The 20,761-nt window shown below is 45.1% G+C and overlaps 1 protein-coding gene across 1 annotated transcript in view; it reads right to left on the bottom strand.

The window, feature by feature from the left end:
- DNAH10 (dynein axonemal heavy chain 10) overlaps positions 1-20,761 on the bottom strand; it is a 97,140-nt gene that overhangs the window by 36,379 nt on the left and 40,000 nt on the right. Inside the window, exons 42-52 of the mRNA XM_058158616.1 lie at positions 20,333-20,467; positions 13,421-13,637; positions 11,694-11,813; positions 10,696-10,841; positions 9,606-9,758; positions 8,136-8,396; positions 7,349-7,521; positions 6,279-6,372; positions 4,781-4,948; positions 3,152-3,340; positions 1,336-1,507 (exon numbers count right to left, since the gene is read on the bottom strand). Of these exons, the coding sequence (XP_058014599.1) occupies positions 1,336-1,507; positions 3,152-3,340; positions 4,781-4,948; positions 6,279-6,372; positions 7,349-7,521; positions 8,136-8,396; positions 9,606-9,758; positions 10,696-10,841; positions 11,694-11,813; positions 13,421-13,637; positions 20,333-20,467 (1,828 nt within the window). The remainder of the gene's footprint in view (positions 1-1,335; positions 1,508-3,151; positions 3,341-4,780; positions 4,949-6,278; positions 6,373-7,348; positions 7,522-8,135; positions 8,397-9,605; positions 9,759-10,695; positions 10,842-11,693; positions 11,814-13,420; positions 13,638-20,332; positions 20,468-20,761) is intronic.

Genomic DNA, 20,761 nt, shown 5'->3' on the forward strand with positions numbered 1-20,761 from the left:
TAACGGGGTGAGCTCCCGTTACTTGTCCCAGCTTCTGCCAACCTAGCAGTTCGAAAGTGCGTAAAAAATGCAAGTAGAAAAATAGGGACCACCTTTGGTGGGAAGGGAACAGCATTCCGTGGGCCTTTGGCATTGAGTCATGCCGGCCACACGACCACGGAGACGTCTTCTGACAGCGCTGGCTCTTCGGCTTTGAAACGGAGATGAGCACCGCCCCCTAGAGTCGGCAACGACTACCATGTATGTGCGAGGGGAACCTTTACCTTTAAGTTATTATTTCCCCTTCATGGATTACTGCCTTGTCGTGGCGAAGGGGCTGGCGTAGCTCAATGAAGTTATGAGCAATGCCGTGCAGGGACACCCAAGATGGACAGGTCATTTGCCGGGAGAAATATCAACAACCTCAGATATGCAGATGATAATGGCAGAAAGTGAGGAGGAACTAAAGAGCCTTTTGATGCGGGTGAAGGAAGGAGACTGCAAAAGTTGGCTTGAAACTCAACATTAAGAAAACTAAGATCATGGCATCCGGCCCTCTCAATTCCTGGCAAATTGATGGGGAAGAAATGGAGGTAGTGACAGATTTTATCTTCCTGGGCTCCAAGATCACCGCAGATGGGGACTGCAGCCAAGAAATTAAAAGACGCTTGCTCCTGGGGAGGAAAGCCATGGCAAATCTAGACAGCATACTAAAAAGCAGAGACATCACCCTGCCAACAAAAGTGCATATAGTCAAAGCTATGGTTTTCCCAGTTGCAATGGATGGCTGTGAAAGTTGGACCATAAGAAAGGCTGAGCGCCAAAGAATGGAGGCCTTTGAACTCTGGTGCTGGAGAAGACTCCTGCGAGTCCCTTGGACTGCAAGGCGATCCAACCGGTCAGTCCTAGAGGAGATCAACCCTGACTGCTCTTTAGAAGGCCAGATCCTGAAGAGGAAACTCAAATCCTTTGGCCACCTAGTGAGAAGGAAGGACAACCTGGTGAAGAGCCTCATGCTGGGAAAGATTGAGGGCAAAAGAAGAAGGGGACGACAGACAACGAGGTGGCTGGATGGAGTCCCCGAAGCAGTCGGCGTGAGCTTAAATGGACTCCAGAGGATGGTAGAGGACAGGTAGGCCTGGAGGAACATTGTCCATGGGGTCGCGATGGGCAGGACATGACTTCACAACTAACAACAACAAAATAGATCAGCTTTGCTGGCTGAGGGATTCTGGGAGTTGAAGTCCACAAGTCTTAGGGTTGACAAGGTTGGAGACCCCTGCCTTAGGAGCCCAGCTGAAACGCAAAGCACCTCGCAGGGCCGGTAAATGAAAACACAGCGGGCTTTCCAGATACCTGAGGTTAACATGTTGTTGATGAGCTCCAGGAATCCTTCTTCTGCCACGTGGGCGTCCGTAAACAGGAAGACGATGACTTTATTCTCGATCCCGAGTCTCGTGTAGAGAATCTTGAGGTCTTCCCGTAAATTGTTTTCGCCATATCCTCGGCTGAGAACTATTTCGAAGACCTAAAAAAAAAAGGTGAAGGATGCATCCATTGGCCTGTTTTGTTTTTTTCACTTAGGGCTATGTTTTACTAAGGGCCTCTCATTTGGATATTAAGGGTTTTCTTCTGTGTTATTAGGTGGTGTAGTGGTTAGAGTGGAGTCCTGCAGGCTACTTCTGCGGACTGATTGCAATTTGGCAGTTCGAATCTCACCAGGCTCAAGGTTGACTCAAGCCTTCCGTCCTTCCGAGGTGGGTAAAATGAGGACGCAGATTGTTGGGGGCAAGAGGCTGATTCTGTAAACTGCTTAGAGAGGGCTGGAAAGGACCGTGAAGCGGTATATAAGTCTAAGTGCTATTGCTTTGCTCTTACTTTTCCCCTTCCTTCTTTCTTTCCTTCCTTCCCTTCCTGTGCAGCGGTTAGAAGGCAGTATAGAAGGCTAACTCTGCTCACTGCCAGCAGTTCAATCCTGACCAGCTCAAGGTTGACTCAGCCCTTCCCTCCTTCTGAGGTGGGTAAAATGAGGACCCAGATTGTTGGGGGGGCCATAGGCTGACTCTGTAAACCTCTTAGAGAGGGCTGGAAAGCACTTTTAAGCGGTATATAAGTCTAAGTGTTATTGCTATCACTTTTCCTTTTCTCCTTCCTTCCTTCCTTCCATCCTTCCTTCCCTTCTTCCTTCCTTCCGTGGTGCACAACAGTTAAGAGTGCAGTACTGCAGACTTCTCTGCTGACTGCCAGCTGACTGCAATTTGGCAGTTCAAATCTCACCAGGCTCAAGGTTGACTTAGCCTTCCTTTCTTCCTTCCCTCCTTCCTTCCTTCCTTCCTTCCATCCTTCCTTCCTTCCTTCCTTCCTTCCTTCCTTCTGTCCTTCCTTCCTTCCTTCCTTCCTGTGAGTAGTTAGAAAGCAGTATTGCAGGCTAACTCTGCCCACTGCCAGGAGTTTGATTCTGACTGGCTCAAGGTTAAGGGGCGTGCATAAGAGCACAAAAGTGCCTACCGTTCCTGTCCTATTGTTCCCTTCATTATATCAGATTAATATAGCTGATGCATATTTTTTTTTACTTATATATATATATATATTCTTCATGATATGTTGTTTTATTTATGACAATGTTCGTGTATACTGTTGTGACAAAATGAAATAAATAAATAAAAATAAGGTTGACTCAGCCTTCCATCCTTCCGAGGTGGGTAAAATGAGGATCCAGATTGTTGGGGTTTGCAAGAGTCTGACTCTGTAAACTGCTTAGAGGGGGCTGTAAAGCACTGTGAAGCGGTTTATAAGTCTAAGAACTATTGCTATTTCATGTATTTATTTACTGAATGTATGTCCCTGCAACTAGCTTTAAATCAGCTTTTCACAGCCCAAGAAGGATTGGCAATTTTCAGTTCTGCCACATCTTCAACAAAGTCGGCGAAGGTGTCAACGTGAACCCAGGGAGAGGAGACAAATGTCCACTCTAGTAGCAAAATCCCATCATTTTTTTATTGGCTTGTGCTTGTCCTCTTGAGTTTATAGAGATTATAGAGGGCTAGCCCAAGTCTCCAAGAATTTGAACGGTCTGATAAAATAGGATTGAATGGGACTCCAAATGCACGCCTTAAAAGTTGCCCAGGTTGAAAAATACCACCAAGTTTTTTAATGGAGCTGCATGGCTCACCTCACATCCTGCGGTGTAGGCTGCTAATCTCGCCAAGGACTGCTTTCCGGAGCCCCCGACTCCTACCAGCAGCGCGTGGCCACGGTCCATCCGAATGATACGATGAACGCGGGTCAAGTGCTCCAGAGCATCGTCGAAGAGCACAAGGTTCATCTTGGTGTTCACTTCGTTGTATTCTTCCAAGATCTCCTGCAAGAAAAATGCCGAACGAAAAACGATGGCTTGGAGATGGAAGCTACAGGTAAAAAACTGGAGGTGTGGGATGACAAAGAAAAAAATCTCCGGGCTGGAGGCGTGGAAGAGAGAGGAAGTCTCCAAAAATCTCTTGCGTTATGACTGGGTCATCTCACTGGGGCTTTTTCTCCTTGTTGCCTAGGTAAAAAGTAGCTTGGAAACTCTTTAACGACATAAAAACGAGCTGGGAACTCTTTTAATTTCGTAAAAACTAACTTGGAAACTGTTTAATTATGTAAAAGCCAGCTAGGAAATTTTAACTGTGTAAAAACTAGCTGGAAACTCTTTAACTACATACAAACAAACTCGGAAGCTCTTTAATTATGTAAAAGCTAGTTAGGAAACACTTGAACGATGTAAAAAAAGTTGTTAGGAAACCCTAACTAAGTAAAAGCTAGTTTGGAGACTCTTCAATTACCGTATTTTTCGGACTATAAGATGCACCTTTCCCCCCACCCCTAAAAGGGGGTGAAATTTTGGGTGCATCTTATACATTGAATGTAGATCCGCCCACCCACTGGCTCCCAACTTATAGCCTCTGCCTCCCAGCAATTTACCTCCTTGCAGCAAGCAGCAAGAAGAAACAGCCCATTTCAGCTTCAGCACAGCCTGATTAGCAAAAAAGAAAAAAATCTGTCTCCCAGCAATTTACCTCCTAGCAGCAAGAAGAAACAGCCCATTTCAGCTTCAGCACAGCCTGATTAGCACAAGAGAAAAAAATCTGCCTCCCAGCAATTTACCTCCTAGCAGCAAGAAGAAACAGCCCACTCCAGCTTCAGCACAGCCTGATTAGCACAAGTTGATTGTCCCTTGGATCGGCCTCCCAACTCCCAGCTGTCCCAGGCTGCAGGGATTGCCATTGTCTATTGCTGCGCGGGCCTCCACTGCTTGCTGCAAGGAGGTAAATTGCTGGGAGCAGATTTTTTTTTCTTGTGCTAATGAAGCTATGCTGAAAACGAAAATGAAAGTAAAGCGGGCTGTTTGCTGCAATGAGGCAAAATTTCTGGGAGGCAGAGGCAGAGGTGCGTCTTATAATCCGGAGCGTCTTATACTCCGAAAAATACGGTATGTAAAAAAACTAGCCTGGAAATTCTTCAACTGAATAAGTTTTTTAATTGTTTTTATATTGTATTTATGTGTTTATGTGTTTTTTAAGTGCCTGTAAACCGCCCTGAGTCCTTCGGGAGATAGGGCGGTATATAAATATGATTAATAAATAAATAAATAAATAAACTGCAACTAGCTTAGAAACTCTTTTAGCAATGTTAAAAACTAGCTCAACTGCCCACATGCAAAGCAGGGCATGGACGAGGGAAGAGTCGATGGCTGGATTTGGCTTTAACCTCCCTTCGACTTCCAATGATATTTTTCCTCCTGAAGTGGGAAGTTCCGTACCTGGAAGAGGGCTTTGGCTGCGTCATAATCTTGGATGTCTTCGTAAACGCGAGGCTCCCCCTCGTTCAAGGCCATTCGGAAATCTCCAAACAGGATGGGGTCCCTGAGTGCATTTTCAGCAGAGTCTTTGAAATTTGCTTCCAGCAGGCCTTGTATGTGACCTTGGACCTTGGACAGTTCCAGAAAAGCCACCGGTTATCTCCAGAATGACTAACACGCATCAGTGGGAATTACCAACACCAGAATTAGCAACCCCGTAGAAGAGAATATTTGTAGCTCAGGATGGAACTGTGGGGACCTTGGTGCTCTCTGAGGTTGGTGGTTTGTTTGTAGACATTTCATTACCCAACTAGGTAACGTCATCAGTGTTGGAAGGGAGGAGGAGGGAGAAGATTGTGTGTCCTTGATGCTCTCTGAGCTTGGTTGTTTTCTTGAAGACATTTCTTTGCCCAGCTAGGTAACATCACTAGTGCTAGAAGGGAGTGGGGCTTTCATTTATATAAACAGAATGCAAACCCATCTCCCCTTCTAGCACTGATGATGTTCTCTAGCTGGGTCGTGAAACGTCCTGCAACAAAACGAACGACCTCAGAGGGAACCAAAGACCCCACATTACCAACGCCAGAATTACCAATTGACACCAACCATCAACCCCAGAGTTACTAACACACGTCGGTGAAAATCTTTAGTTAGGGGTGACAGCAAGAGGTGGAGGAGGGTTGGCTTGGGATCTGGAGATAAAGGATCAAATCTACACTTGGTGATTGAGACTCACTGAAACCCGAAAAAAGGGTGTTGGGTTTCGTTTTGTTTTTTTGCAAATTCGATGCATTCTGCAAATACAACAGATAAGACTCTGGGATTTTGTGTGCTTGGCTCTCTATTGGTGTTTTATTATTATTATTATTGTTTCGATTTCTATACCGCCCTTCTCCCAAAGGACTCAGGGCGGTTTACAGTCAAAGTAAAATCAATTAATACAAAGGAAAATTTAGAGTGTTTGAGATCCCAAGCAGCTAGAGTAAAAATAGAACACTGCAACCGTCATAATTATGAGTCACTTGATCCTTATGGGACCAAGAAATGGGGCAGGGGTGAAATTTACCTACCGGTTCAGAAGTGGTAGGTGCACCATCGTCACGTCCGATTTTAGACCTCCTGCGCATGTGCAGAGGGTCAAAAACAAGTTACTTTCTGGTTAAAACCAGGAAGTAACAATGTTCGGGCAGGTGGGTGGAGCCTTGCGCTGCCTCTGCTACCGGTTCACCCGAACCGGAGTGAACCGGTAGCATTTCACCTCTGGAATGGGGCCTTATGGGAAAAGGCAGGCCTGAAAGGGGATGCCTGAGCCAAAGGTTGAGTCCAACTAAGGATTTCTCAGTCAGGAAAGGTCCGCTTGGATCTTGCTTCCAAGTTCCTTTGAAAAAGTTTGAAAATGCGATGTCCCGAACCGGCCAAACGGAACCGTACTTTGGGAATTTCAAAAAGGAGAACCTACCAGAGCTTTATCTGCCTTGTTGATCAGCCGGTCGTGGAAAACCCGCAGACATTCGTTCCTCCACACCCTCACCATCTGGGTGACTGTCTGGAACCTATGTCGAAGCCGTCAGTCAGATCAGCAAAGATGAGCACGTAAAAGGCCGCGTCAAATGAATAATAATAAGAGCCGCGATGGTGCAGTGGTTAGAGTGCAGTGCTGCAGGTTACTTCTGCTGACTGCCGGCTGACTGCAACTTGGCAGTTCAAATCTCACCAGGCTCAAGGTTGACTCAGCCTTCTGTCCTTCCAAGGTGGGTAAAATGAGGACACCCCTCCCCCGCAATTGTTGGGGTTTGCAAGAGGTTGACTCTGTAAACCGCTTAGACAGGGGCTGTAAAGTCTAAGGGCTATTTCCTTCCTTCTTTCCTTCTTTCCTTCTTTCCTTCTTTCCTTCCTTCCTTCCTTCCTTCCTTCCCTCCCTCCCTCCCTTTACAGTAGTTAGAAAGGAGTATTGCAGGCTAACTCTGCAGACTGCCAGGTATTCGAATCTCACCAGGCTCAAGGTTGACTCAGCCTTTCCGTCCTTCTGAAGTGGGTAAAATGAGGACCCAGATTGTTGGGGGGCAAGAGACTGTAAATCACTTAGAGAGGGGCTGTAAAGCGCTGTGAAGCAGCAGATGTCTAAGTGCTATTGCCCTTCCTTCCTTCCTTCCTTCCTTCCTTCCTTCCTTCCTTCCTTCCTTCCTTCCTTCCTTCCCCCCCCTCCCCTCCCCTCCCTGTGGTTAGAATGCAGCATTGCAGGTTAATTCTGCCGACTGCCAGCAGTTCGATCCTGAAGAGCTCTATTCTATTCTATTCTATTCTATTCTATTCTATTCTATTCTATTCTATTCCATTCCATTCATACCAGTCGCCAACCGCCTGAATTTTGATCACACGATCAGGGGGGATATTGTGACGGTTGTAAGACCGAGGACTGGTCTTAAGTCATCTTTTTTTTTTCCAGCGCGGTTGTAACTTCGAACGGTGGCCGAACGAACGGTGGTAAAAGTCGAGAAGGAGTTACCTGCACGGCCATCACACACTCACCGTTCTGGGGTGGTTTGAACCAGCCCGTTGTAAACCCTGGAGAGGTCTCGCAGGTTAAAGATGTAGTGGAACTTCGAAGGTGTCGGCGGCAAGTCGTGGACGATGGTTTCGTAAAGGGCCAGAGTGCAGGAGGTGATCTTGTCGGCCATGGCGGAGATGGACTCGTCGAAGGTCTGCCGATAAAAACGGGGGAGAGATCGTGAAAAATTAAAAAAAAATACAACATTGGAAAAACATCGCCATCTTTGTGGTCTTATTTGCCCTGGTTTTCAATTTTTCTCCTTCCGGCTTAACGCAGGTAAGTCCCGGACTGACAACAGTTCGTTTAGTGGCCGTTCAAAGTTACAACGGAACTGAGAAAAGGGACTCGGGATCGTTTTTCACACTTTACGACCGTTGCTGCATCCTCACGGTCACGTCATCAAAATTAAGAAGCTCGGCAACTGGCATGTACTTATGACAGTTGCAGTGTTTCCCGCGGGGGTGTGTGTGTCACATGATCCCCTTTCTCGACCTTCTGACAAGCAAAGTCAACGGGGAATCCAGATTCACTTAACAACGGGGTTACTAACTTATCAACCGCAGCGGTTCACTGCAAGAAAATGGGGGGAAACTCACTCAACGGATGTCTCATTTAATACCAGAAATTTTGAGCTCCGTTGTGGTTGTAAGTTGAGGATTACCTGTAATCCGATTTACGCTGACTCAATCTCGCTCAAACTCTCTCCCCCTCCCTCCCTCTCTCTCTCTCTCTCTCCGTCGGCCTACGCCGAGGAATCCAACTTACCGCCAGGTGCCCTTTCAAAATGGAGGCGTAAATCAAGTGGAGGGATACTTCCGAAGGGAAGGGCACGTTGAAGACGCTGAAGAGGGAAATGAAGCGAGGGTCGACTTCGTTGCGGCCGCCCCCGGCTTTGCCCATGGCGGCAATGAAGCCCAAGTCGCGGAGGTATTTGCAGTTCATCTCCTTCCCCCGATCGTACAAGGCGCCCTTCTCCAGAAGCAGTTTCAACAGGGCGATGGGCTGCTGGGTGCCGTATTCGTCCACCTTTGTGGAAACGGAAGGAAAAAAGGGGATGAGAGGCCGGGAGATGCCAGCCTGCTGGCCTGCAGACGGCTTTAATAATAATAATAATAACAACAACAGAGTTGGAAGGGACCTTGGAGGCCTTCTAGTCCAACCCCCTGCCCAGGCAGGAAACCCTACACCATCTCAGTCAGATGGTTATCCAACATCTTCTTAAAAACTTCCAGTGTTGGAGCATTCACAACTTCTGCAGGCAAGTCGTTCCACTGATTAATTGTTCTAACTGTCAGGAAATTCCTCCTTAGTTCTAAGTTGCTTTTCTCCTTGATTAGTTTCCACCCATTGCTTCTTGTCCTGCCTTCAGGTGCTTTGGAGAACAGCTTGACTCCCTCTTCTTTGTGGCAGCCCCTGAGATATTGGAAGACTGCTATCATGTCTCCCCTAGTCCTTCTTTTCATTAAACTAGATGCACCCAGGCTTTAGAAACTTCAGTTGAGGTTCACCTGGTAAAACATAGAATCACAGGGCTGGGAGGCACTTTGGGGGTCTTCTAGTCCAGGGGTCTCCAACCTTGGTCCCTTTAAGACTTGTGGACTTCAACTCCCAGAGTTGCTCAGCCATCTTTGCTGGCTGAGGGACTCTGGAAGTTGAAGTCCACAAGTCTTAAAGGGACCCAGGTTGGAGACCCCTGCTCTGGACAACAATTCAATCTCTTCATTGGGACAACCCCTCAAATCGTGGAAGACTGTTATCAGAATTAAGGGGAGGGGGGCATGATAGCAGTGTTTCAGTATTTCAGGGGCTGCCCCAAAGAAGAGGGAGTCAAGCTATTCTCCAAAGCACCTGAAAGGCAGGAGAAGAAGCAATGGGTGGAAACTAATCAAGGAGAGAAGCAATCTAGAAGTAAGGAGAAATGATGGCTCTTGAATTCCTTCCATGGGGCCATCTCTGCCCTTCTCTACTTGTCCCAAGCAGTTTCATCACCTTCTCTTACCAGGAGATTCTTAAATGACTTTTCCCCTTCTTAACTTTTAGGACTTTCCTCCTTTCTTTAACTTTATAGAAGAAGGGGGAGGGGGGTTTCAATAGGCATTGATGTGACATGCCAAGCAGAAGCGACATGAATGGAGGCCAATTTTTTTGTTTTTATTTTTTGAGGGCTACACGTTAAGGGTTTGGCCATGTCCTTCCCACTCTTCCATGTTCCACTCTGGCTCCTTGAGTCCTCACCCGAGGCATGTTCATGTCATCCATAAAGACCAGGAGTCGTTTTCCCATGGGGGGCCCGTACGTTTCTTTGGTCCGCTTCTCCACGTTGGCTTCCAGGTTCCGCTGAATGTCCATGGAAGTGGTGCGAGAGGAGAAGTTGATGACCAGAAGCACCTGGATGGGAACAAGGTTCAAAAATTATTACCAGAAATAAAGGCTGGCGAGAGAGGGAGGCAAGCATGGCGTGGTGTGGTAGCGTGGTGGAATGTAGTCTGGATTCCCAAGAGGGAGGGAGAGAGAGAAGGAGCTGGATTCCTCACTATCCAGCTAGAGCGGAAGAAGCTTCTTGGATGAGAAGCGAAACGTCTTTGAAGGAAAAAAACAAACAAGACTTGCAAGAAAATTAAGGTCTTTTGGATAAGAATTTGGTGGATTATTCAAAATGTACTGAAGAAGAAGATAAAGTTCCTGCCACAATTTTTCCTTTTGGGAATTATAATGGATTGTACAGGGATTGAGACTAAATTGATTTTGAATTTAATAACAGCAGCAAGACTGTTGATTGGACAATACTGGAAGAAAGAAGAGATACCTACAATAGAAGAATGGATATTGAAAGTTATTAATTTGGCTGAGATGGCTAAAATCTCAGCGTTTTTAAAAGACAATACGCAGGAAAGATATTTAATTGAATGGAAAAAATGGATTGATTATCTACAAAACAGATATCAGATTAAGAAATATCAGATTGCCTTTGAATAATTAGAAAGTTATTTTATGTAATGGGGAGGGGGCTGGGAGACGAAAAGCTTTGGATGTGGTTATTTGGATTGGACTTTACCTTGTGATTGACCGGGAAGCCGGGAGGTGGGGAGGAGGGGTGTTTTGTTTTTTTTTGGGAGGGAGGGGGAAAAAAGGGGGAAAAATGTTTTTGTTTTTTTTAAAACTCTTTCAATAAAAAAAAAAAAGAAAGAAAAAAACAAACAAGAAAGTCCAGTTGCCTCCTGAAAAATAACACCGTTGGGTTACATTAGAGGAAGAACCAGGACATGGAAGAACGGCCCAATAGAAGAGGAAGACGGACTCACGATCCAGGACACGACAGTCTTACGTTTGTGTCTGGGTTGAGCTTCCTGAGCAAGTTCTGGGTCGTGGCCGTTTTGGAGGTCCCCGACTCTCCCACCAGAACCATCGGACGCTTGATCTTCACCATCTTCTCCAGGAGCCAAGTGGTGCGTGTTGTGTCCACAGTTGGAACTGGAGGAGGAACCACGGAAGGGAGCGTCCATCAGAAATGGGCTGGGAGTCCCGAGCAACTTCACAGAGAGGGAAATCCAACCAGTGGCGGAATTCAAATTAGTTTTTTTTTACTACCGGTTCTGTGGGCGTGGCTTGGTGGGCGTGGCAGGGGAAGAACACTGCAAACTCCCCAATCCCTGCCCACTCCTGGGGGAAGGATATTGCAAAATCCCCATTCCCACCGCACTCTGGGGCCAGCCAGAGGTGGTATTTGCCAGTTCTCCGAACTGCTCGAAATTTCCGTTACCGGTTCTCCGAACTGCTCAAAATTTCCACTACCGGTTCGCCAGAACCTGTCAGAACCTGCTGGATTTCACCCCATGTCCAACTGATTCTTTACTACAGTGAGGTCCCCGTCCCCTTCTTACTCAGGACTTGGGTGCGTTTTATGCATCTCTTCTGGAAATGCCACTAATGTGTAATATTCAAGGAAACCAGGGAGATATGATGAAAAGCTGGTTAGGAAGGGTCATCAGGAGACAGTGACTTCTAGTCCCGCCTTAGCCAGTTGAGTGACTTGGGACCAATCACTAGAAGACAGTGAGACAGTCCCCCTCTCTCTCTCAACCCCAACCCACCTCACAGGGCTGTTGTTGTGAGGAAAACAGGAGGAGGAAGGTGTGTTGGATATGTTTGCTGCCTTGGGGTGTTTGTAAAAATAATAATAGGAGGGGGGGAATTCAAATCGATAAAGAACGCCGGAAAAATACATTGCTTCGGAAAGGACTCATCAAAATTGTAACTCTCAAGCTTTAACCCTTTAACCGGGGACACTCCTACCAAACAGTTCTGAGTCTGTTTCCCTCTTACCTAGGATGTCGATAAATCTCACTTCGGGAGAGTGTTGGTACGGAGCAACCAGGCTGCTCCATGGCACCCATCTTTTCGTACGCCCGTCAAAGTGGAAATCGTACAAGGTGGGGAGCTGCCCTGCGGGAGAGAACAATTGGGACACCTTAGAACAGGGGTGTCAAACTCAAGGCCTGGCGGGATGGATCCGGCCCGCGGGGTGCTTAGATCTGGCCTGTGGGGCCGGCGTGCAAACAGCGAAGGACCAGCCCATGGTGCCACTGCCAGCTAAAACGGAGCTCAGGAGTGCCATATGCAACCCTCCCGAGCTCCGTTTTCGCTGGCAGAGGATTGCAGGAGGCTGTCCCAGCTGAAAACGGAGCTCGGGAGCCCATTTTTGCTGACAAACTGCTTGGGCCACCACAGGCGCCCGACACGAGTGATTTCATGTTGGCCACACCCATCCTGGCCATGCGCCCCCCCAGACCAAACACAACCTTGATGCAGCCCTCAATGAAATTGAGTTTGATACCCCTGCCTTAGAATGATGGTGGTGGAAGAGAAACTTCTTGATGTTGTGGTCCGCCCACAGCCTGCGCAGCTGGCAACGGAGTCGGAAAGTGATGAGGCTGAGGAAGAGCATGGGCCAGTCCTGGAGGCTGGGGAAGGCCTGGATGAGGGCTCTGCATCAGAGGCTGAGGTGGGGCAAGGGCCATCAGGGAGTGATGTGCGGACTCTGGAGCCTCCAGAGGCTGATAGTAGTGAGGCAGAGGAACAGGAGGAGCCTGTTCCTAAAGCACGCGTGAGAAGAGCTGCCAGAAGGCAGCTCAAGCAAAGAGGACAACTCGGGAGTAGGACCAAGAGATGATTGGCCCCTCCCATTCAGGCTTAAAAGACCATCAACGGCATTTGGGCTCTTTGCCAGAAAACAAGGTTGATAGCTTCGTCTTGTTGCATTTGTTTCATATCGGCGTCTCCTGAACTTTTGCCAAGAAAGGTCTTTGGCAGTTTGCCTAATTGGACCAAGGTTGGTGATAGGACTGAGGAATTGGTGCTGGGAGGAATTTGCTTTAATTTAGTTGAACCACGCTGAGAATGCTCTAATAAAGTTTGTTTGTTTTTACACTGACTGAGTTTCCCGTTACCTACTTGGGCCTGGGTCACAACATTTGAGATGGTATTCTGGAGCACATGGGCTGACATTCCCTCCACTTCCTTCATTGCAAAGTGGAAGAAGAAGGAAGAGGAGGAGGAGAATGGAGGAGGAGAAGGAAGAAGAAGAAGAAGAAGAAGAAGAAGAAGAAGAAGAAGAAGAAGAAGAAGAAGAAGAAGAAGAAGAAGAAGAAGAAGAAGAAGAAGAAGAAGAAGAAGAAGAAGTAGAAGAAGAAGAAGAAGAAGAAGAAGAAGAAGAAGAAGAAGAACAAGAAGAAGAAGAAAAGAAGAAAGCAAGAAGAAGAAGAAGAAGAAGAGGAGGAGGAGGAGGAGGAGAATGGAGGAGGAGAAGGAAGAAGAAGAAGAAGAAGAAGAAGAGGAGGAGGAGGAGGAGGAGGAGGAGGAGGAGGAGAAGAAGAAGAAGAAAAGAAGAAGAAGAAGAAAAGAAGAAGAAGAAGAAGAAAAGAGGAAGAGGAAGAGGAAGAAGAAGAAGAAGAAGAAGAAGAAGAAGAAGAAGAAGAAGAAGAAGAAGAAGAAGAAGAAGAAGAAGAAGAAGAAGAAGAAGAAGAGGTCTTCTTCTGACCTCCTAAACCAACCTGGCAGTTCTCCTGGCTTTGCTAAAATCATCTCGTCGTTGACAGTTGACATGGAAGAGATGCGCTTAATGAAGTCGTCGAATTTGCCCCTTCCCGTTTCAAGGAGGCTGGCTCCTAAGGAGCAGTAAAGGGCCTCCAGGAAGTAGCATTCAAGCACTTCGGGGTCTTCCACTTCGGCCTCGATCAGAGCATCCAGCATCATGCTCAGCTGAGTCACCTGTGGGATGAAAGCCCAGAGGTGAACAAAGAAACAACAACCCATCATTGGCTGGCCATGAAGAGCAGTCCCGTGTTGTTGTTTTTGATATGTGTGTGTGTGTGTATCTAAAGAAATATGTGAGAGAAGGGAAGTGTGAATTACTTCATTAGCAGCAAATAGCAATAGCCCTTAGACTTATATACCACTTCACAGTGCTTTTACAGCCTTCTCTAAGTGGTTTACAGAGTCAGCAACTTGCAAACCCCAACAATCTGGGTCCTCATTTTACCCACCTCGGAAGGACGGAAGGCTGAGTCAAGTTTGAACCAGTCAGAATCGAATTGCTGGCAGTCGGCAGAATTAGCCTGCAATACTGCCTTCTAACCACTGCACCACCATGGCCCTTCCTTCCTTCCTTCCTTCCTTCCTTCCTTCCTTCCTTCCTTCCTTCCTTCCTTCCCTCCCTCCCTCCCTACTTAGCACTCGCAGTTTTGTTTTTGTTTGTTTGTTTGTTTTTTACATTTATATCCCGCCCTTCTCCGAAGACTCAGGGCGGCTTACAGTGTGTAAGGCAATAGTCTCATTCTATTTGTATATTTACAAAGTCAACTTATTGCCCCCCCCAACAATCTGGGTCCTCATTTTACCTACCTTATAAAGGATGGAAGGCTGAGTCAACCTTGGACCTGGTGGGACTAGAACCTGCAGTAATTGCAGGCAGCTGTGTTTTAATAACAGGCTTCTTACAGCCTGAGCCACACCGCAGCCCTAAGTTAGACTCAGATACCGCTTCACAGTGGTTTACAGCCTTCAACGTTTTCCCTCTTTTCGTGGAAACAAAAGTCAGATTATTTACCATGTTCAGGTCCGTCTGCGGCACAATCATCTTCATTTTTTCTCCTTGCCGTCCATCCACAATCCCTTCGACGATCATTTCGATCAAGAAAGGCACGTATTTGTCAAATAATCTGTCCAACAGCTGCTTCTCTTGCTGGAAAAATAAAAAAAAAGTTATTGTAAATTAGAAGAACAGGTCCTCCCGATTCTTCTTCTTCCTCCTCTTGGGAGCCATTTGGGAGAACATCACAAAAGACCACAACTCTTGAACAAACAAACAAAAGCTCGAGCTGGAATCTTATGAGAAGATCACACGACATGACCCTTACAAATGTTTTTTTTTAAGTGTTCTGACCTAGGCACCCTTAAAAAGCAGGAAGCAGAGTCTTGGTCCCGGCTAAACCCCTTTTATTTACACGACTGTGAATTCCTCTCATTCGCAGTCAAGCAAGGTCACCTGTCCAAACAGTCTTTCAAAGGAATATTTATCAACACAGACCTTATCTCGCTTGGAAAGCTGCCAGGTAACTAGTTTCCCAAACGCAGTGCAAGGCAAAACTTGGCACAGACTCTCTCAGAGTCACAGAATGAACGAATTGTTTCTTGCAAAAGACCCCTCCCCATTCCTCTTTTGTTTCCTATGGGAGGAGCCAATCACCTCCAAGGTGTGGCTTTACTCCTGAGTCGACCCTGCTTTCTGAGTTTGTTCTTGTCTTCTGGCAGTTATGCGCAGGTGTATGCTGGGAACAGGCTCCAGCTGTTCCTCTGCCTCGCTGCTGCCTAGCTCCCTCTCTGCCTCCAACGCGAGAGCCCTCGTCCGAGCTTTCCCCAGCCCCCAGGACTGGCCCATATTCCTCCCCAACCTTCTCACTGTCCGACTCTGTTGACAGTTGACATGGAAGAGATGCGCTTAATGAAGTCGTCGAATTTGCCCCTTCCCGTTTCAAGGAGGCTGGCTCCTAAGGAGCAGTAAAGGGCCTCCAGGAAGTAGCACTCAAGCACTTCGGGGTCTTCCACTTCGGCCTCGATCAGAGCATCCAGCATCATGCTCAGCTGAGTCACCTGTGGGATGAAAGCCCAGAGATGAACAAAGAAACAACAACCCATCATTGGCTGGCCATGAAGAGCAGTCCCGTGTTGTTGTTTTTGATATGTGTGTGTGTGTGTATCTAAAGAAATATGTGAGAGAAGGGAAGTGTGAATTACTTCATTAGCAGCAAATAGCAATAGCCCTTAGACTTATATACCGCTTCACAGTGCTTTTACAGCCTTCTCTAAGTGGTTTACAGAGTCAGCAACTTGCAAACCCCAACAATCTGGGTCCTCATTTTACCCACCTCGGAAGGACGGAAGGCTGAGTCAAGTTTGAACCAGTCAGAATCGAATTGCTGGCAGTCGGCAGAATTAGCCTGCAATACTGCCTTCTAACCACTGCACCACCATGGCCCTTCCTTCCTTCCTTCCTTCCTTCCTTCCTTCCTTCCTTCCTTCCTTCCTTCCCTCCCTCCCTACTTAGCACTCGCAGTTTTGTTTGTTTGTTTGTTTGTTTTTACATTTATATCCCGCCCTTCTCCAAAGACTCAGGGCGGCTTACCTTGTGTAAGGCAATAGTCTCATTCTATTTGTATATTTACAAAGTCAACTTATTGCCCCCAACAATCTGGGTCCTCATTTTACCTACCTTATAAAGGATGGAAGGCTGAGTCAACCTTGGACCTGGTGGGACTAGAACCTGCAGTAATTGCAGGCAGCTGTGTTTAATAACAGGCTTTACAGCCTGAGCCACACCGCAGCCCTAAGTTAGACTTAGATACCGCTTCACAGTGGTTTACAGCCTTCAACGTTTTCCTCTTTTCGTGGAAACAAAAGTCAGATTATTTACCATGTTCAGGTCCGTCTCATGCACAATCATCTTCATTTTTTCTCCTTGCCGTCCATCCACAATCCCTTCGACGATCATTTCGATCAAGAAAGGCACGTATTTGTCAAATAATCTGTCCAACAGCTGCTTCTCTTGCTGGAAAAATAAAAAAAAAGTTATTGTAAATTAGAAGAACAGGTCCTCCCGATTCTTCTTCTTCCTCCTCTTGGGAGCCATTTGGGAGAACATCACAAAAGACCACAACTCTTGAACAAACAAACAAAAGCTCGAGCTGGAATCTTATGAGAAGATCACACGACATGACCCTTACAAATGTTTTTTTTTAAGTGTTCTGACCTAGGCGCCCTTAAAAAGCAGGAAGCAGAGTCTTGGTCCCGGCTAAACCCCTTTTATTTACACGACTGTGAATTCCTTTCATTCGCAGTCAAGCAAGGTCACCTGTCCAAACAGTCTTTCAAAGGAATATTTTTTTTTTTTTTTTTATTGAAAGAGTTTTAAAAAAAACAAAAACATTTTCCCCCTTTTTTCCCCTCCTCCCAAAAAAAAAACAAAACATCCCCTCCTCCCCACCCCGGCTTCCCGGGTCAATCACAAGGTAAAGTCCAATCCAAATAACCACATCCAAAGCTTTTCGTCTCCCAACCCCTCCCATTACATAAAATAACTTTCTAATTATTCAAAGGCAATCTGATATTTCTTAATCTGATATCTGTTTTGTAGATAATCAATCCATTTTTTCCATTCAATTAAATATCTTTCCTGCGTATTGTCTTTTAAAAACGCTGAGATTTTAGCCATCTCAGCCAAATTAATAACTTTCAATATCCATTCTTCTATTGTAGGTATCTCTTCTTTCTTCCAGTATTGTCCAATCAACAGTCTTGCTGCTGTTATTAAGTTCAAAATCAGTTTAGTCTCAATCCCTGTACAATCCATTATAATTCCCAAAAGGAAAAATTGTGGCAGGAACTTTATCTTCTTCTTCAGTACATTTTGAATAATCCACCAAATTCTTATCCAAAAGACCTTAATTTTCTTGCAAGTCCACCAAATATGAAAATATGTAGCATCATCACAATTCCTTTGCCTGTTGTCCAAATAAATCAATATCCCTCTAATAAACGCTTTGCTCGCTTCCCACACAGTTCCTATAGGTGTCCCTTTGTACATATTAAAATCAAAAAATTCTTTTAACTGTTTCTTACAATAAGTTACATTATCCTCATATCTAAACAGATTTTCATTCAACCTCCATGTTCTACCACCTTTTTTCCCTTGTAATAATTCCATCCATACTGGGCTATGGTCAGTTAAACACCTCGAAAATATCTTCGTTTTCTTCACCCTAGAAAGCAAGTCATTAGAAATTAAAATAAAATCAATGCGTGAAAAAGATTGATGCCTATCAGAAAAAAAAGTAAAATCTCTCTCATCTGGATTCCGTAACCTCCATATATCTCTAAACTCAAAGTCTTCCATCATTTCAAAAAAAGATTTTGGTAATTTTGCATGTATAGGTATCTTCTTGGAGGAAGTTCTCTTATCCCTTCTTGTATCAATTACTCCATTCCAGTCTCCTAATAAAATAAACGAACTATAATCCCAGAGGGTCAACCTCTCATGTAACATTTTGTAAAACTTTTCTTGTTGCTGATTAGGTGCATAAATACATATCAACAAAGTCAATTTGCATCTATCACCAGTTCAATAGCAATAAATCTTCCTTGAATATCTGCCTCAATTAGCTTAGCTGGTATATCCTTCCTGATATATACAACAATTCCATGCTTCTTTTCCAAAGCTGATGCAACAAAATGGTTACCCAATTTTGAATTAATTAAATATTTTTGGTCTGATAATTTTATATGTGTCTCTTGCAAACAAATCACATCATTTTTAAATTGTTTCAAGTAGTGAAATATTTTCCTTCTTTTCTGAGCTGAATTCAAGCCATTAACATTCCATGACAAGATTCTATTTGCCATTACTGGCCTCCTGAAGCTTTGTAGCAGACAACGCAAGCTCCTCCTCCGGTATCTTCCGTCTAGCTCCTCCCACAGCTTCCATAATGGGATCCTGACTTTTACTTTGAGACTGTTGCTCTTCTTTACGCTTAAGGGCTCCTCTTGTCACCCTTTGCTCTTGTGGTTCCTCTAATACTGGCAGCAATAAAGGCTCTTGGGTCACCACGCCTTCTTGAGTCTCTTGAAGTTTTTCTATCACTTCTATTTCGACTTTCAAAACTGTAGAAAGAAAATCCTTTGCCTTTAAAACAGTGTCAATTCTATATCTCCTTCCTTGATAGAATAGTGTCAGTCCAACTGGCACCTCCCATCTGAATTGAATCTGATGTTTTTTAAGTTCTTGTGTAAAGAAAGCAAATTCTTCCTGTCTCTTAACATCTTTGAAGGAATCTCTTTCAACACCTTCAACTCCTGTTCTCCAATTTTTAAAGTTGTCTGATATGAAACTTGCAGAATTTGATTTCTCATAGTCCTTTTCACAAAATAAACCACAATGTCCCGAGGAAGCTTTCTCTGTCTTGCAATCCAAGAATTAACTCTATATATTTTATCAATTTGGTAAGCTACCTCTTGGGGTCCACTTCAATAAATTCAGCCAATGCTTCTGATATAATTTTTCTTAAGTCTTCTCACGCTCTTCTTGCATACCACAATTCTAAGAGCTCCTTCCATAAGTTTATATTGTAATATCACAACCTGATCTTCATTTTGATCCACTTTTTCTGAACACCTTTCATTTCATCTTCTAAATACTTATTTGACTGAGAGATCTGTTGCATTTCCACTTCCAATCCTTCAATTTTTTACTCAGTCCTTGAACTGCCATAAGAATATCTTCTCTTATTTTTGCATTAAAATTCTCCATCATCTCTTTTGCCTATCTTCAGAAAGTTTTAATTGTTCTTTCAATATTTCCTCAAGACTTGGTTCAGATCCCTTCTTCCAGAAGGCTTTAAAGGTTTAGCTGCCATTCTGTCTTCAAAAGAATCAGGAATTCAAACTTAATAACTCTCCTTCCCTCCTTTCAGTATAAAAACTCCGTTTGTAACAATCCACAAATAACGCTGCTTCATCGTACTAAAAATTTTACTTTCACTTTTAGACGCCATTTTAAAAGTCAATCACCTGTGGGATGAAAGCCCAGAGGTGAACAAAGAAACAACAACCCATCATTGGCTGGCCATGAAGAGCAGTCCCGTGTTGTTGTTTTTGATATGTGTGTGTGTGTGTATCTAAAGAAATATGTGAGAGAAGGGAAGTGTGAATTACTTCATTAGCAGCAAATAGCAATAGCCCTTAGACTTATATACCACTTCACAGTGCTTTTACAGCCTTCTCTAAGTGGTTTACAGAGTCAGCAACTTGCAAACCCCAACAATCTGGGTCCTCATTTTACCCACCTCGGAAGGACGGAAGGCTGAGTCAAGTTTGAACCAGTCAGAATCGAATTGCTGGCAGTCGGCAGAATTAGCCTGCAATACTGCCTTCTAACCACTGCACCACCATGGCCCTTCCTTCCTTCCTTCCTTCCTTCCTTCCTTCCTTCCTTCCTTCCTTCCTTCCCTCCCTCCCTCCCTCCCTCCCTCCCTACTTAGCACTCGCAGTTTTGTTTTTGTTTGTTTGTTTGTTTTTTACATTGATATCCCGCCCTTCTCCGAAGACTCAGGGCGGCTTACAGTGTGTAAGGCAATAGTCTCATTCTATTTGTATATTTACAAAGTCAACTTATTGCCCCCCCAACAATCTGGGTCCTCATTTTACCTACCTTATAAAGGATGGAAGGCTGAGTCAACCTTGGACCTGGTGGGACTAGAACCTGCAGTAATTGCAGGCAGCTGTGTTTTAATAACAGGCTTCTTACAGCCTGAGCCACACCGCAGCCCTAAGTTAGACTTAGATACCGCTTCACAGTGGTTTACAGCCTTCAACGTTTTCCCTCTTTTCGTGGAAACAAAAGTCAGATTATTTACCATGTTCAGGTCCGTCTGCGGCACAATCATCTTCATTTTTTCTCCTTGCCGTCCATCCACAATCCCTTCGACGATCATTTCGATCAAGAAAGGCACGTATTTGTCAAATAATCTGTCCAACAGCTGCTTCTCTTGCTGGAAAAATAAAAAAAAAGTTATTGTAAATTAGAAGAACAGGTCCTCCCGATTCTTCTTCTTCCTCCTCTTGGGAGCCATTTGGGAGAACATCACAAAAGACCACAACTCTTGAACAAAACAAAACAAAAGCTCGAGCTGGAATCTTATGAGAAGATCACACGACATGACCCTTACAAATGTTTTTTTTTAAGTGTTCTGACCTAGGCACCCTTAAAAAGCAGGAAGCAGAGTCTTGGTCCCGGCTAAACCCCTTTTATTTACACGACTGTGAATTCCTCTCATTCGCAGTCA

The sequence above is a fragment of the Ahaetulla prasina genome, chromosome 15 (assembly GCF_028640845.1).
Source record: "Ahaetulla prasina isolate Xishuangbanna chromosome 15, ASM2864084v1, whole genome shotgun sequence".
Lineage (NCBI taxonomy): Eukaryota > Metazoa > Chordata > Lepidosauria > Squamata > Colubridae > Ahaetulla > Ahaetulla prasina.